General features: G+C 54.3%; 7 protein-coding genes across 7 annotated transcripts; 4 read left to right on the plus strand and 3 right to left on the minus strand.

The window, feature by feature from the left end:
• Positions 1-44: 44 nt before the first annotated feature.
• ColSpa_08249 (uncharacterized protein) lies at positions 45-404 on the minus strand (the record flags this gene model as incomplete). Its single annotated transcript, XM_049274461.1, has 1 exon — positions 45-404. One exon carries the CDS (start codon positions 402-404, stop codon positions 45-47), a length of 360 nt encoding a protein of 119 aa, XP_049130418.1.
• A 1,993-nt stretch (positions 405-2,397) lies between these two features.
• Positions 2,398-4,143, minus strand: ColSpa_08250 (uncharacterized protein; the record flags this gene model as incomplete). Its single annotated transcript, XM_049274462.1, has 3 exons — positions 2,398-2,538; positions 2,595-3,468; positions 3,518-4,143. 3 exons carry the CDS (start codon positions 4,141-4,143, stop codon positions 2,398-2,400), a joined length of 1,641 nt encoding a protein of 546 aa, XP_049130419.1.
• A 329-nt stretch (positions 4,144-4,472) lies between these two features.
• On the plus strand, positions 4,473-5,547 carry ColSpa_08251 (ATP synthase subunit 4, mitochondrial; the record flags this gene model as incomplete). Its single annotated transcript, XM_049274463.1, has 4 exons — positions 4,473-4,503; positions 4,628-5,082; positions 5,219-5,441; positions 5,522-5,547. 4 exons carry the CDS (start codon positions 4,473-4,475, stop codon positions 5,545-5,547), a joined length of 735 nt encoding a protein of 244 aa, XP_049130420.1.
• A 794-nt stretch (positions 5,548-6,341) lies between these two features.
• On the minus strand, positions 6,342-8,551 carry ColSpa_08252 (inner nuclear membrane protein SRC1; the record flags this gene model as incomplete). The annotated part of the gene is made up of 3 exons (XM_049274464.1): positions 6,342-6,939; positions 7,060-7,748; positions 7,787-8,551. The coding sequence occupies 3 exons, from the start codon at positions 8,549-8,551 to the stop codon at positions 6,342-6,344; spliced, it is 2,052 nt and encodes a 683-aa protein (XP_049130421.1).
• A 1,144-nt stretch (positions 8,552-9,695) lies between these two features.
• On the plus strand, positions 9,696-10,793 carry ColSpa_08253 (ubiquinone biosynthesis O-methyltransferase, mitochondrial; the record flags this gene model as incomplete). The annotated part of the gene is made up of 1 exon (XM_049274465.1): positions 9,696-10,793. One exon carries the CDS (start codon positions 9,696-9,698, stop codon positions 10,791-10,793), a length of 1,098 nt encoding a protein of 365 aa, XP_049130422.1.
• A 2,396-nt stretch (positions 10,794-13,189) lies between these two features.
• On the plus strand, positions 13,190-14,061 carry ColSpa_08254 (putative endoplasmic reticulum membrane protein; the record flags this gene model as incomplete). Its single annotated transcript, XM_049274466.1, has 2 exons — positions 13,190-13,799; positions 13,829-14,061. The coding sequence occupies 2 exons, from the start codon at positions 13,190-13,192 to the stop codon at positions 14,059-14,061; spliced, it is 843 nt and encodes a 280-aa protein (XP_049130423.1).
• Positions 14,062-14,607: 546 nt separating this feature from the next.
• On the plus strand, positions 14,608-16,440 carry ColSpa_08255 (serine/threonine-protein kinase nekl-2; the record flags this gene model as incomplete). Its single annotated transcript, XM_049274467.1, has 1 exon — positions 14,608-16,440. The coding sequence occupies one exon, from the start codon at positions 14,608-14,610 to the stop codon at positions 16,438-16,440; it is 1,833 nt and encodes a 610-aa protein (XP_049130424.1).
• Positions 16,441-16,445: the final 5 nt, after the last annotated feature.

The raw sequence follows: 16,445 nt of genomic DNA on the forward strand, positions 1-16,445 counted from the left end.
TGAGCACATTTCCGGACCATAAGTATGCGCCAAAACACGCGAACTCACCGATGATCTAGAAGCGCCTCGCTTTCAATGCTCGTATTGCTCAAATTGGTGCGTTGACGGTAAAAGCCCTCGCGCTCGGGTGCTGGGGCAGCAGCTTCGTCGTGCGACTCTTCGGGCAAGACGGCGAAGGACTTGCGGCGGTTGCGCTTCTTCTTGGCTCCACCACGGTGATTCTTGCGCCGGCGTGGCTGTTGGTGCTGTCCGTTTGGATCATCCCCGTTGGGATTATTCGAGGGCGTTGCCGGTGGTGGTGGTGGTGCTCCTGCTGTCGAGCTCGAGCCCGGGTTTAGGGGTGGTCTCCGGGGCGTCGACGTCTGCAAATGGGCAGCCAAGGGCTGGAACGGGTTGTCAGACATGATGGCGACAATGTGTCACACCAGTCGTCGATGCAAGCTTGTGTAGATTATGAAATATCGGCGGTGCCGTGGGTCGGCGTCGAGTACTAGTTGGTTGAGGAGGGTCGTCTCCTGGGGGTTTGGTGGCGACGGGCCTGATTCCCTGTGAAGAACAACTGCGGGCGAACTGGGGGGTGGATATCAGCTGTGTGTGTTTTGTGTGTTTTGAGTGGACCGGAAGGATGGAAGCTCGACGCGAAATAAATAGCGACGGTACTGAATCAGAGGCTATGCAATGGACGAAAGTGCTGAGGGGCCGAGATAGAGGAGATTCGCAGGCTCAGGATATGCAGCCATTGACTGTAAGACCAGCAAAGAAGGTGATGCAGCGCAATCATTACGCGCTGGGTCTGACACCGCGAGATGGAAAAGTCTGCCGATCGGATTGGAATTGTAGAGCGAAAGATAAAGACGATGCATCCGTTAATTACTCTCGGTGATGTCAGCGGAAGGTGGAACAACCCAGCAAGTCTATCCAAAGCTAAGCTGCTTTGAGGGACCCCCCGGCCGTCCCAGCACGTACAGCATATAAACTACGTACATACTGTAGGTACACCTTGCTGAGACCCCGCCCTGGTGCTTCCATCTCGTCCATTGGTCGAGAGGTCCGAGAGCAGCTCCTCTAATCCTACAGGCATCGAAGCTCCTCTAAAAACACTCTGAGCGTAGGGGCCAACAACAACCTGGAGCCAGTGAGCCACGGTGCACTGGAACACCCCCACAGTGGAGTAATACCAGTGTCGGCTGTCTCCAAACGGGGCATCTCTTCAGTGTCGCTCAGTGCTGTTCTCCAGGTGTTCTTGACTGCCCGCACTCTTCCTTGTACATTACGCAAGGCAGTGGCCACCCAATCACTCCACAAGTCTTCACGCCGTCGCAGGTCCTAGAGCTTGGCCCAGGCGGACACTCCTCACACTGCTTGCTCACCGCTCTCAAGGCCGATCGCTTCCGGCAGGTGGGCACACGACCTCCCACCGAGGGAAGTCTTTTTTGGAACGGCTGTCTGGGCGCCGGGTATCTTTCTACCCGTCGATTGGACTATATCAAGTACGGTACTTGACCAGCCTGTACCTCGCCCGCCCTTTAGCGTGGAGGTAACCACGGTGGCTGCGTCAAGAAACAGCATCACAGGGTGTCCGAGCCCAAAGTCGTCCGAAATTGGCCCTTGCTGGTGTGCCTGACACATGGACATGCAGAAACAGCGGCTACAGCGGGAGCTAGGTCTATGATGGGTCATGGCAAACTATCTGATCGGTATAGTTAAGTAGGTGAGGCCAGTCAAGGGCAAACTCGGCTACCGGCACACCACAATCGTCGAAGTGAGGCGACTTGAAGTTCATGCTACACCACAGAAACACGGCAAGTTGCACATCTTTAAAAGTGCTGATCGACTGCACCACCTGTCATTCCACAAACTCAAGTCATAAACCCTTACCCACAGGATATGGCGTCTCCCTTCTATCATGTGTCCCATGTGGTGCATGGCGCAACTGCTCATGATGAGCGGGTGTAGTACCTCGATAACAAGGTAACCAAGCCTGCGGCAGCTGTTCGACTCGAATGTGAAGGCAGCCAGTAAGTGCTATACCAGTGCCTTTCCTGCGCTAAAAAAGCTTGAGTAAGACTCGACCACGTCGCTAAAGCCATCCAGCAGAATCTCGTTCCAACATTGAGGTTCACAGGAGCCATGCCAGTATTCACCAAATGTTCTCCGTGAACCCACACCATGAACCCACACCTTGAACCTCCTCGTACGTCGGTTTTTCTTCAGCTCAACTGAGCACCTCGCATTGACAGTAAGTATACCTAAACTTTTGAATAACCATCTATGCCTGCCTCCATGCCGCGCCCGGATATCAAAATACCAATTTGTGTACAAAGAAACGTCGGTAGTCGACCGTTTTGACGACAGCTATGCTCACTGCCATCCCTTGCTTGCGCCCTCATTACGAATTTACTGGAAGTTCCACAGCTTCGTCACCAGGTTGTCTTGGAACCCAGACTCCGGTTCGTTCGGGAGGAACACCTTCTTAGGAATCTGGAACTCGATGACGGGCGGCTTCTTGACCTGCTTGCTCATCTCAGCCTCGAGCAACTGGAAAATGGTCAGTCAACTAATGCTCCTATTCGTCGTTTCTGGAGGCCACTTACACTGCCGTATGAGTGGTCGAGGAAGTCCTCAATGTTGTAAGACTGCTTAGTGAACTGCTCCGACATGATCTTGGCAATCGTCGCCACGTTGGGGTGGTAGTGTGACTGCAGCTGCACAATCTCCCACAGACAGCTGTCGATGGCATGTGTCTCCATCGGGTCCGTCTCATCGGCCACAAACGGGTCGTCGAGGCCCTGCTTCTCCATGAGGGCCTTGACCTCCGGGTCCCTCGTCTCCCTGTGGATCATGAACGTGCAGAGCGGGTGCCTCTTGAGGATATTGTACATCCAAGGCACCACGAAGACGATGGCACTTGGAGGGGCGTTCAAGCTCAAACGTGCCAATCTCTTGATAAAACTCGCCACCAGCACCGCCGGCAAATGAGTCGACGATAGGAATGTATCCATCAGCCGGAAGAACCTTGAGCGGTGCTTCGAGTGCAGTATCTCGCTGTCCAGAAGGGAGTAAAGCTTCGTGTAGAACGATGGGTAATCGAGGTTGCGCTCCTTGATGAGGTAGAAAACACCTGATAGCGCAAGCAGTGAGATCGAACCGCCGGCGTCATAGGAGTCCGTGAGGAAGTCGGCCAGCAACTCCGGTCGGATGAACCAGGGCGCGATCTCGTTGGACATGACGTCCAGCACTTGCTTTCGCTGCTCTCTTGTTGCTGCAAGCTTGAGAACCGCGAGCCAGGCGTCTTGGCCTTGCTTCTTGTGCTGGTGAAGGGAGTTGACGTTATGCGACTTCTTCTTAGGCTTTTCGGCGTAGAAGTTGCCGAGTTCCGTAGGCACGCCACCAATGTTTGAGAGCAGCTCGAAAGCATCGTCGAAAAGCTCGTCCTCGGGCAAAGACCCAGGCGTCTCAGCCAGAGACCTGCAAGCTGTCAGTTCCTTGAGCCTGGGACATGTTTCCTCCCACTTACTTGATGGCCTTTAGCGTGAAAAAGCGAATATCATCGTACTCGGTCAAATACTTCTCTACAAACTCGACGCGCGCATCATCGCTATCTGAGCCCAACAGACCCGCGATGATCTGCTCGAGGAAGTTGTGAGGGAAAATGTAGTCTTCCTTCTCGTAGAGGTACTGGGCCTCGGCCTTGATACACCGCATGGCCAACGTCAACACTGTCGGCGCCAGATCCTCTTCGGCAAGAAGAGAGACGAGCACACCCTTGTACTCGAAATACCGCTCCTTGAGCCACTGCACAACAACAGCCTCCTTCTCAGGTAGTCCCTTCCTGGGGACGAGAGCTCCCGCAGAGAGCAGTCTCACAAAAACTCTGCACAGGGCAACACAGGCCAGGGTCGCCGCCTCGGGCTCATCCTCGTGAGTGCTTGTGATCTGTATCAGTTTTGATATGTTGTTGTAATGCTTCTTAGACTCGAGAATCTCATTCTCGAGCAACAAGATCTCAGCCTGAGGGTCGTTGCTCTCATCGCTGCTGCTCTCCGCTTCCGATTCGGATTCCGACTTGGCGCGCTTCTTTGAATTTTCCTTCGTCGGCACTCTCTTTCTCTTCAGGCCGTCGCCTGAAACTTTGGCGGGCATTTTGGGCGAGATTTTCTGAAAAAGTTCCTGGTGTTGATATCAATCGTGAGACCGATCTCAAATTTACAGCGGGTCCCAGCGATGGGAATTTTTTGAGGTACAGGTACTGGACTACATCCTGGCCCCACTGAAGACGCCCGAGCTCAGCCAAATTCAATTCGCCGCAGCCAAGAGACAGCCACGCCGAGGACATCCGCCTCATCACGTGACCCTCATAACGTAACCGAGTTAGCGCCAATTACCTACTCGCTCACTCGAAGGTTTTGTCAAACCTCACCTCGCAAGCTCCGACCTCAAGTCCTTAATACCGCACCCCAGATCATCTCACAATGGCGTCCCGCTTGGCTAGAAGCGCCGTCGGTACGTACAGACATCTTCCCCGAACCCTTGACGTGTCAATTGGCACACCCGAACGACGACGATGACGACGAAAAACTTCGGAACATGGTGGCTAACACACAGTCCCCTCTTCTCCCTCGAACAGGCGCGAACCTCCTCCGGCCAACCCTGGCCCGACGCACTCTGCCCGCCATCTCGGCCTCGATCGCCGGCGCCCGCAACGCGTCCAACGTTCCCGCCGAGGACCCCAAGAAGAAGGCCCAGTCCATCGTCGACGCCCTGCCCGGCAACTCCCTGTTCTCCAAGACCGCCATCCTTTCCTCGTCCGCCGCCCTCAGCGTCTACGCCATCAGCAACGAGTACTACGTCGTCAACGAGGAGACTGTTGTCGCCTTCTGCCTGCTCGCCGTCTGGGGCGGCCTGATCAAGTACGGAGGCCCGATGTACAGCGAGTGGGCCCAGGGACAGGCCGACAAGATCAAGGGCATCCTCAACTCGGCTCGCGCCGACCACACCCAGGCCGTCAAGGGCCGCATTGAGGACGTCCAGCAGATGTCCGGTGTCGTCGACATCACCAAGTCCCTCTTCGCTGTTTCCAAGGTACGAACTATGGTGCAATCGACGGTCATGGGAGGAGAGGAATTTCCGATAGACCTCGGACAGACGGATCGGCGGGATGGCATGAGTGGCCGGAGTATCATCATCAACGGAAGCAGCTAACGGAGTTTGCCGACAGGAAACCGCCCAGCTTGAGGCTCAGGCCTACGAGCACCAGCAGAAGACTGCCTTGGCCGCCGAGGCTAAGGCCGTTCTTGACTCCTGGGTCCGCTACGAGGGTCAGGTCAAGGCTCGCCAGCAGAAGGAGCTCGCCGAGAACATCATCGCCAAGGTCACGAAGGAGCTCGAGAACCCCAAGGTCCTCCAGCAGATCCTCCAGCAGAGCGTCGCTGATGTTGAGAGTACGTACTGCCCTTCCGATCTTCAACTCCGTCATCGGAGTACACTGCAGTAAATCCGACTGACACCTCGTCCACAACAGAGATCGTCTCCTCCAAGGCCCAATAGATTCCCACTCACCCTGAGTCTGAAAGCGAGAAGATTTTTTCCTTTGTCCAAGGGGATTCTGTTCCCCTTGAGTGTCAATAAACACCCTGTGCATTAGCCAAATTCAAGAACTTGAGAGAAGAAGACCTGAACCGCTGCTATACATGCCGCGAAAGTGTTTGAATAGGGGACCAATTAACCCGGCAATCGATTCACGATCTTCAACATTGATTGCGTTTTTAACTACGGTTTCATTGAGCGTCTCATGTCTGTTTATGTCTATCTACCTAGTACGTTCGACATTTGGCATGTTGAATGCCAAGACCAGCCCGGTTACCCTTCTCCGTTGTTATGGCTGCACCCACCTCCGCTCGCAAATCCGATCGTTCCGACATTCTCCGTCCGAGCATAGCAACGACCCTCGAGGAACGACAGCTACCCGGCCCAATTTGTGCGTCCACATTGACCATGACGTCTTTGAGCCTCTATTGTATCAATGACAATTTCATGAAATACCCAAATGCATAAATATGAACGATGCGACTTGAAAATTTGTGTCAATCTTCTGGTTGCTCCAGACAGCCAAGGAAACTATGTTCTCGCCTCATACAGCAAGCCTAAACGCCCCCTTCGAAATCGCCATCAGGCCATCCCAAAACTCATGAGCAAAGGTATTGAGAAAGGAAGAGCCTCCAAACCACCCCGCGGAAGCATCAAATACGTTTACAAAGAAAAGATGTACATTCGATAATGAGATGTGATCGTAAGAACCGAACGAACCCCCTTGGACGTGCAAACATTACCCATCACGCACCTTAATAAACAGGTCGCGACTCTTCCCACTTCGAATGCGCGCCAGTCTTGTTCACTGACGCTCCAGGGGTATCTTCACTCTTAACGTCCGCTACAAAGGAATGACGTCCACTCTTGCGCCGTCTGGCACTGTCTCCAGCAATAGGTCCAATCCATTCCCAGGCGCGGCCAACCTCACCGCTGCGCCCTTCTCTTTGACTGGTGCGAACATTACTGTTCTGCTCAACGACAGCCTTAACTCGGGTCCAGATGCGGTCTCGCTCGCTGAGTGAGTGTACCGATCGCAGCACATCGTCACGTAAGTTGGGCAGAAACACCCAAGGGTCGTCAAGATCCTCCTCGCCAAGCTCCTTTTGCGTTGCAAGTCTCGACAGCACAAGGTCGACAAGCGCAGGAACTTGCGCCACCGTTGCCTTGTGTGACCGGTACTTGCGTCGAACGTAAAAGTAGGCCGAGATCAAAAAGATCACAGATCCAATTGAGAGTCGATGTCTTGCCAGGCCGAGCTTGACTGAACGCTTGAGGGCGCAGCCGATCGGAAGGCGAGCGAGAGAGGAGGACGAGAGGTAGGCGTCTGAAATTGAGGTGGAATTGGCCTTTCTACTTCGGGCACAACCGATCTGGTTAGTACACTGGTCAGAATGGGTATTGACGTTATTGATGTGGGGGACATTCAAAGAACATAAAAGAAAAACACAAGAAGGGTGATTGATGACTTACGATACCACTTCCACTTCCTCTCGGCCCTTGACATCTCCAATGGCGGCAGCCCAAAGGTCGTCAAACTCTTGCTTGTTCATTTTTTTGCTTCGCTTCGCGCTAATTGCCGCCTTCAACTCCGCTTCGTCGATGGACGGGGTCTCTGGCGCCTGGCCAGCATCAATAGTAGAGCCACCGCACTCAAACTGCGCACGTCGCTCGCGCAGCTCCTCAACAGCCTTGTCGGCTACAGCCTTCACTCTCCTGACCTTCTCCCCGTCCGGCTCGCAGGTGGGTGGGAGGGGCACTAGACCGCTTAGAGACAGCGGGTGCGGCTTCAGGATGAAGTCAGGTTCGCAACGGACGGAGAAATCCTCGTAGCAGTAGGCATGCTGCGGGCAAGGCTCACACTGCGGTTCGGCGAGCTGCACGGCCCAGTCGGGTACTGGGACATCAGCGGGGATGATTTGCGTCGCAGGCCGACCGAGTCCGCAGTAACCGACAGCAATCTTCTCTTGTCTGTACCACGCGCCGTAGGCTCCGAGGAGCGAAACAGCGAGAGCCCAGAGGGGTTTGGAAAGACTCCTTCTTTGGCGAGGAGGTTCAGTAGGACGCGGCGCAGGAGCCCTTTGGCCGCTCGCGGCCATCTCCTGCTCCATCTCGAACTGCGCATCAGGGGTGAACTCCTCCCCAGCCTCGACCTCGTAAGACTGGATATTGGGGGTTCGTCGCGCAACAGTTCGCTGACAGGGACTTCGAACGCATGGGACTTTCTCGATGACCTTGGTCGATCTTCGGCAGAATGGCCATCCGTCCGACGTCGAACGCCATCATCGTGCCTGCTCCTCGCTACTTCTGTGCCAGTGGTTTTCCTTCGCCCGGCTGGGCTGACTACGAGCTGCGTCGCCGGGCTGCCACTTTGGAACGGATTCTCCGATGAAAAGTATGCCGACTCTCTTCTGTTGAAGAAATCCTCCTCCGACTCCTCTTGCTTGATCTTGGGCATCTTGGGAGTGGCAGCGCGCTTGCGGACGGACTTGGGAGGCTCTGGCTCGGTGTATGTCTCGGTGTATTGCGCGACGTGGGGCTGAGGCTCAGGCTCAGGCTCAGGCAGTTGTCTGCTGACAGCGCGCACCTTCCTCTTAGTCGGGCTCACGGACGGTGGCGCCTCCTGCTCGTAGTCCTCGCTCTTGACTCTGGCAGAAGCCTTGCGCGGCGATCTTGATCTCGTCGCTCTGGGCGGAGGAGGGGCGAGGTCGTAGTCGTCGAAAGAGTCGGTGTCTTGGGAGCTTCCAGCATCGACGATACCCTTGCTTGATCTCTTGGCCCTAGCCTGTTTCGCCAGAATCTTCTTTGCCTGGGGAACGACCTCATCCTCGAAAAGCTGAATGAGTTGCGGCTTCTTCGCTGTGGCGGGGTACTGGACCTCGTGCGCAACCAGAATCGATCGCAACCGGGGCACGGTCAACGACTTGGGGTCGAACCCCGGCTGGAGATACTCGTAGTCGTCCATGTCGCATGTATTGAATTCTGACGATATAGGAAAGAGAAGTAAATCAAGCAGAAGTAAATGAGAAGTCGCACTTGAAAAAGGCTGCCCTGTGGTGATATCCGTGCGGCTGAGACACTTTGCAGCAGTGATGTCAAAGGAAGCTCAAAGCAACCTTTGTAGCTCTGCACCGTGAAACCTTGCTGTTGGCTGTAAGGAAGTAATGAGTGGCACGACACAGAAAAGTGGTGTCGCACAGAATATTCGGCCTTGGTTTCTGCGGCCTTGACAGGTGGGCACCAGGTCAGAGCGATGGGGGTGTAAGACGCAAGTTATGCAATGGATACGACCAGTGGACAGATGTTGATGAAGTCAAATGAAAGCCCACTGACGCAACGAACAGGAGCACCAACTGCCTATGGGTGCTGTGGCAACAGGTCATGCGGAAAAAAACACCTACCTTGTGTGGGGGGCGACTTGCAGGCAGCAGGGGTGACCTCTTCAAGATTGCAGGGGGCGATGGGTCTGTCAAGCACAGACCGAGGGGTCTGGTCCAGCCACATTACTAATCGGTCATAAGCTCCCCAAACGACTGGGACTCTGCCTACCTATGTGTGGCTGATGTGTGGCGACTTTTTTTCGAGCTTGCCCGTCATTTTGAATGAGTGTTCTATGTGATCATGATCATATCCAACAGCCAGAAATCCTCCTTCTGACGGCTTGGACACAATGTCAGCTCCCCGATCTCTTCTAGCAAGGAATCGATTCGTCTGCCATAGTTGCACTCGCAGGTTCCAGATCTATGCTCGCCGGACTTATGCGAACGCGAGCGCAGCATCGTCAGCCGCGGAACCAGACATCTATGATGTTGTATGCGTGGGAGGCGGGCCAGCTGGTCTTAGCCTTCTCACCGCACTCCGTACGCATATATGACTTTCCCAGGCCCCTCGAACTCCACTGACGTTGAATAGGAGCCAATCCAGTAACTTCTCGCCTCAGAGTAGCTCTCGTCGAAGCTCAAGACCTCTCTAAGGTCCGCGGCTGGAAGCTTCCGTCCGGCCAGTTCTCGAACCGATGCAGTTCTCTCACCCCTACCTCGGCGCAATATCTTAATACAATTGGAGCATGGCGCCATATTCAGCGCGAGCGCGTTCAGGACTACAACGAAATGCAGGTGTGGGACGGTGTCAGTGGCGCAAGGATCGAGTTCGATTGGCCAGCTGGCCCTTCGGCTGGGAAGACTATTGCGTACATGTGCGAGAACCTTAATTTGACCTCGGGTCTTTTGAGTCGCCTCGAAGAGCTTGGTGGAGTCTCAGTATTTGACGGAGCAAAGGTTGAAAATATCAGCTTTGGAGAAGAGACGGAGACCCTAGATCTGACGCAATGGCCTGTTGTCCACTTGTTGGGCGGGAGGCAGCTGCACGCACGACTCTTGGTTGGAGCCGACGGTGCGAACAGCCCTGTTCGTACATTCGCCGGAATACAGGCACAAGGCTGGGACTACGGCAGGCATGGTGTTGTCGCAACGCTTCAGATGGAGGGCGAGGGATGGGGTGGTGAGCACAACAAGATTGCGTACCAACGCTTTTTGCCTACAGGCCCCGTGGCCATGCTGCCACTTCCCGGCAACTACTCAACGCTGGTGTGGTCAACAACTCCTGCCAACGCTGCGCTTTTGAAGAGCCTTCCACCAAAGGATTTTATTGCTATGGTCAACGCTGCCTTCCGGCTGAGCCCGGTCGATCTCGAGTTCATGCATAATCAGCAGGCAGGACAGTCAGAAGAACTCGTTTGGAGATCGGAGCACACTTCTTTCGATCACCGGGCGATTCCTCAGCAGGTTGTCGGTGTTCAGGAGGGGACTGTTGCCTCGTTCCCGCTCAAGATGCGTCACGCAGACACTTATACCGCTGAGCGCATCGCGCTCGTCGGCGATGCAGCGCATACCATCCACCCTCTTGCTGGCCAGGGCCTGAACCAGGGCCAGGGGGACGTCCAGAGCCTGGTAAAGACTATTGAGACAGCTGTCTCTACTGGTCAAGATTTGGGATCAACTCTCTCTCTTGAAGCATACAACGCAGAGCGATACGTTGCGAACCACGTCGTATTGGGCGTTTGCGATAAGCTTCACAAACTCTATTCCGTGGATAGCGGACCTCTGGTGCCATTACGATCACTTGGACTGAGTGCAGTCAATGCATTGGGTCCTCTGAAGAAGTTCTTCATGGACCAGGCTTCCACCACTGGCGCAAAGCTCTTCTAAAAATGTATCCTATGCTTTTGGACTTGTCTCTTGTATCATAAACAACAAAAGAGTATCGCAATGGAGGCGATGCAGCTTGCACCTATACTTCAAATGTAACACATTGCGAACGTAGCACGCTTCGTCTGTAACATATCAAACCCACTTAAGTAGCTGAACACGGACTGTGGACGTTTGATTTCCATAGTCTGCATGAAAACCTCTAGGAAAGAGTACGATGCGGTATATACGTGGGCGCTCTGTCTCTTCACTCTACAAGTACACAAAAGGAAAGAGGTTCCTCAAAGTCATTTTGAATTTCATCCCCAGACGCACCCTTACCGATCAACTTCACCTACGCTATTGTTAGCATGTTTGCTTGCTCCATGTGACAGTGGAAATACTTACCAAACACCAGATCCATTGTGCCGATGACCGCCACAGCGTCAGCAAGCATGTGACCCTTCGACACGTGGTCGAAACCACCCAAGTGAGCGAAACCAGGCGCTCTAATGTGAACACGGTAGGGTCTCTCGCTGCCATCACTGACAACGAAGACACCCATCTCACCCTTGGGGCCTCAATGGCAGAGTAGGTCTCACCAGGGGGGACGGTGTAACCCTTGGTGTAGAGAAGGAAGTGGTGGATAAGAGCCTCCATGTTCTCCTTCATGGCAGCACGAGGAGGGGGCGAAATCTTGTAGTCCTCAACGCGGACGGGACCAGCAGGCATCTTGTTGAGGCACTGGTGAATGATGCGCAGCGACTGTCTAAACTCCTCCATGCGGCAGAGGTATCGGTCGTAGCAGTCACCGCGGACACCGACGGGAACGTCGAATTCAACCTGGTCGTAAGCGTCGTAAGGCTGGCTCTTGCGGATATCCCAGGGGACACCAGAGCCACGAAGCATGACACCAGTGAAGGACAAGTTCAGGGCTTCGGCAGCAGACACCACACCAACGCCCTGCAGACGCTGGATCCAGATACGGTTGTCCGTGAGCATCTCCTCGGTCTCGTCAATACGGTCGCCGAACTGAGTAGCCCACTGGTAGATGTCGTCGAGCAGACCAACCGGGATATCCTGGTGGACACCACCAGGGCGGACGTAAGCGGCGTGAAGACGGGCGCCGGAGACACGCTCGTAGAATTCCTAACAGACATGCGGTTTAGCCGGACGTCGAACCAATCCTTTGTGCGGCCGTTCCAACTTACCATGAGCTTCTCACGCTCCTCGAAACCCCACAGGAAAGGCGTCAGGGCACCAACGTCCATGGCGTGCGACAGTACGGACATGAGATGGTTCAGGACACGGGTGATTTCGCCGAAAAGGGTACGGATCCACTTCGCGCGATCGGGGATCTCGACGTTGAGCAGCTTCTCGACAGCAAGGGCGAAGCATTGCTCGTTGGTCATCATGGAAACGTAGTCGAGACGGTCGAAGTAGGGCAGGGCCTGAAGGTAGGTCTTGTACTCGCAAAGCTTCTCGGTACCGCGGTGAAGCAGGCCGACGTGGGGGTCGGCTCTGATGATCTCCTCGCCATTGAGCTCGAGAATCAGACGCAACACGCCGTGGGCAGCAGGATGCTGGGGACCGAAGTTGACGGTGTAGTGGCGGATCTTTCGGTCTTCGACGGACTCCTCAGGCTTGGAGAAGACGTCCTGGTCCTTCGGCGGCGTCAGACTGTAATGGTCCTCGGCGCGAGAGAAATCGGCAGAGGTCGGAGTGAGCCTCGTGCCTTGGTATTCGGAAGATGCATCGGCGTATCGGCGCAGGTAGGTCGTCGAGAAAGGGCGGGCGGCGAAGGAGGTGGCTGCTGCCGGGCGCAGACATAACCTCTTGGCGCTGTGGCCGGCGAGTCGGTAGAGGCCTGACATCGCGATTGTAGAGTGGAGATACGGCTTCAAAAGAGGTCAAGGAGATGTGCTGCCTCCAATTGAGCCTCCTTATTATGCCAATGGCTGATGGCCGGCTAGGATGAATAGAGGGGATTCGCCTTCGAAAGTGTGTAGTGTGGCCGTCATGTCCCGAAAGCTCGAACGCATCGATTCAAAATGGGCCTCCGCTGATTGGCCTGGCGGAGCGCAGTTTTGCCGCAGCCCTTGGGGATGTACAGTACGCACTGTACTTGACACGGTCCATGGTACATGGATCCCACCTCAGAGGAGCCGAGCTTCTGCAAACGCGCCTTAAGCTGCAGCTGGTATTAAACGAGGTAAGCAGAATTGATCTCACTGAATTTATCATGATGCGCTGCGCATCACAACTTGATTCTTGGTTCACATAAACGCACTGCCGCAATTACAAAACCAATGGCCCTAGCTGATGTACCGATGAGCTGATTAGAAGCTACAGACAGCATCGCGCATCCTCGCCATTGAATGTAGGCAGGCTTGTAACTCCTTTAGGAGTCCTCGAAAATGCCATGGCCGTTTAGCTCTTCCAGCTCGGGGGGATCGCCCACATCTAGCAAGACGGAGGATGCCGCGCGCTCCAAGTCCACATCATGGAATGATCTCCTCCCAAAGCCTGATCCTCCGCTACAGGCTGCGAAGGAGTGGGCTCCTGTTTTCCTGACGTCGGTCGCATCCTTAGCAGCCTTCATCTTCTACCAGTCCCGCTTGCGGAGGTTTCCCACCGCAGGCCACATCCAGCCCGACCTGTTCAGGAAACGAACTCTGCTAGGCCGAGTCACCAGTGTGGGAGACGGTGACAACTTCCACATGTTCCATACACCGGGGGGAAGACTGGCAGGCTGGGATTGGCTGAGGAAGGTTCCCACAACCAAGGCGGCACTCAAAGGGAAGACTGTGAGTTCCACAAACCCGACTTTGGAACCCGACACTGATGATCAACAAAGATACCTGTGCGGATGGCTGGGATCGACGCCCCTGAGGGCGCACATTTTGGTCGACCGGGTCAGCCAGGAGCCGCGGAAGCTTTACAATGGCTTAGGAGTTATATCCTCGACAAACGCGTTTGGGCCCGCATTCACAGACGTGATCAGTATGAACGCGTCGTTGCGACAGTGTATGTTAGGCGATTTCTTTTCAAGAAAGACGTCGGCTTAGAAATGTTGAAGCTTGGCTTGGCAACGACATACGAAGCAAAATCGGGGGCTGAGTGGGGAGGGGCTGAAGAGCTGTACAAAGCAGCAGAAGCCAAAGCCAAAGCCAAGAAATTGGGTATATGGAATGGTAAACCGAGCGACTTTGAAAGTCCCAGGGCTTACAAGACGAGAACGAACGAGACAGAAGGCAAGAAGTCTAACTGGCTCTCTGGCTGGCCGTAAGATGTTGATCGATTAATTGAGAGCACTTTTCCTACTTGGACAACAATTGTTGTCATGGCGGACGGTTGCTCGAACTATGTTTTCATGAGCTGGAAGAAATCATGAACTATCTATCGTAGAGGACCAATGAATCAAGAATCGAGACTTGAGTGAGATGGACAAGGTGTATAATGAGATCGTTAATGTGTTATTGCGTTTTGATGAGTATGTGCATAGATACATATCCCCGCCTCCGTGATCTCACCGCTGATTGGTTGGAGATTTGCTTAGCACCTGCCACCTTCACCGTGCTAACAACCTCCCCCCTGTGTTTGACCTGAACTTGGACGTATCAGATTGTAGTATCCGTACAACCCAACCTCGATGAATACTCCAAATTCTCGGAATATCTGGCCTACTCGCCAAACTTATCTTTGAGCTACGAGGACTGACTGATCTTGATCCGAGTCTTTTGCCTTACACTGATTTCGTTTGCTTCTATACGCCCATCCGAACAGAAAGCGCACAGTTTTCTGGACTGTGGTCATCGGTCATCGCTCGCCCAAGATGTCGCTTCAAGTCCGAGGCCCCGACTTCTCGGTGACGAAGCAGAAGGCCCTTGAAGATGCGAAAAAGATGCAGGCAGCGGTGGATGATGAGGTGGCAAAAGCTGGGCAGGACAAGCCGCCCTATCTTCTCAACGAACTTATTGGCAAGGGAAGTTTTGGGCGCGTCTACAAAGCAACCGACATCAACACCAGCATGCTTGTTGCAGTAAAGATCATCGACATTGAAGAAAGCGATACTGTCAACCCCAAACTCGCCGACACCTTCAAGGAGTTCTTAGCCGAAGTCAACGCCCTGAAGCTCCTCAGTGATAGTGGCGCAAAAAACATCAACCATGTCATTGACGCGTTGCCTGTTGGCCAGTCCATGTGGATGATCACCGAGTACTGCGCCGGCGGAAGTGTAGCAACGTTAATGAAGCCTACGGCACCTGGTGGACTGCAGGAGAAATGGATCATTCCTATTCTCAGGGAGGTCGCTGAAGCCGTGTCCTGGGTCCACCGACAGGGAATCATTCACCGTGACATCAAGTGCGCCAACGTTCTGGTCACCGAGTCTGGCGGGGTGCAGCTTTGCGATTTCGGAGTCGCCGGCGTTATTGAGACCAAGTTTGACAAGCGATCCACGTTCATCGGGACTCCTCACTGGATGGCACCGGAGCTTTTCGACCAGTCGACATCGTATGGTACGGAGGTTGATATTTGGGCGTTCGGCTCTATGGTCTTCGAAATTGCCTCTGGCCTCCCACCGAATGTGATGGCGGGGATCGATGTTTACCAGCTTGGAAACTATATTAAAGCCCACACGCCCCGACTTGAGGGCGATCAGTATTCCGACAGGTTGAAGGACCTGGTTGCGTACTGTCTGGAGGAGGATCCGGCGAAACGGCCAACTATCGAAGAGGTCCAGAAACACCCTTATATCGCCAATACGGCACAAGAATATCCGGCCTCGTCGTTAGCATTGTTGGTCAGGGGCTTCAAGCTTTGGGAGTCGCAAGGCGGCAGCCGCAAATCTCTTTTCGCTCCAGGAGGAGCCCAGGGCATGTCCGGCATGGACGACTCCGACTTCTCCTCTACAGCGATGGCGAACGACGAGTGGAATTTCAGCACAACAATGGCATTCGATCAACAGGTGTTTCAAAATACAGATGCTCAGGCAGTCTATGATGTGTATGGCTCAAACGTGGATTTCGACCCTGGGCTTCTGGATGAGATGTCGCGAGCCAAGCCGAAAGCTCGGAGGAGACCGCCACCACAGCAGCTCGCCGCCATGAAGGCCCCTTTGGAAAAGGTGTTCGACCCGAATACGATATCCAACTATGAGGATAACTCCCGGGCCTATTATGGCAGGCCGGTTCCTCCGCCGGCTTCAGACCTCCCCTTACGAGACGACTCTCTCCAGTCGACGACAGTGAGAGAATCTCTCATTGATCTCGACGCCTCACTATCCGGAGGAGACCTCTCTAACTTTGTGGATATGAACACTATTAGAGCTGGTGGACCACGCGTGTCTGTTGATTATCACATGGGAGATGAGCCAGATTTCAACAAGCCGCCTCTGAGCGACCCGGCGGATCTGAACCCGAACAGGAAGACGCAGGACTGGAAGTTCCCTTCCATGGCCCCACCAGCTTCAGCGAACCCAGAAATGTCCAGGTTTCCCTTCAATGAGGATCGTCCATTCAATGAAGACCGTCCTTTCAGCGAGGACCGTCCCTTCGTATTCCCTGCCCCCAAGAAGACCGCTCAGCACCGAATTCCGCATCCCGCCCTCAGATGTTCCATCACCAGACTGATCCAGTTCCCGCCCCCAACTATGGCGGTGACCTGATGGTC

This window comes from Colletotrichum spaethianum (assembly GCF_022836535.1).
Source record: "Colletotrichum spaethianum MAFF 239500 DNA, contig22, whole genome shotgun sequence".
Lineage (NCBI taxonomy): Eukaryota > Fungi > Ascomycota > Sordariomycetes > Glomerellales > Glomerellaceae > Colletotrichum > Colletotrichum spaethianum.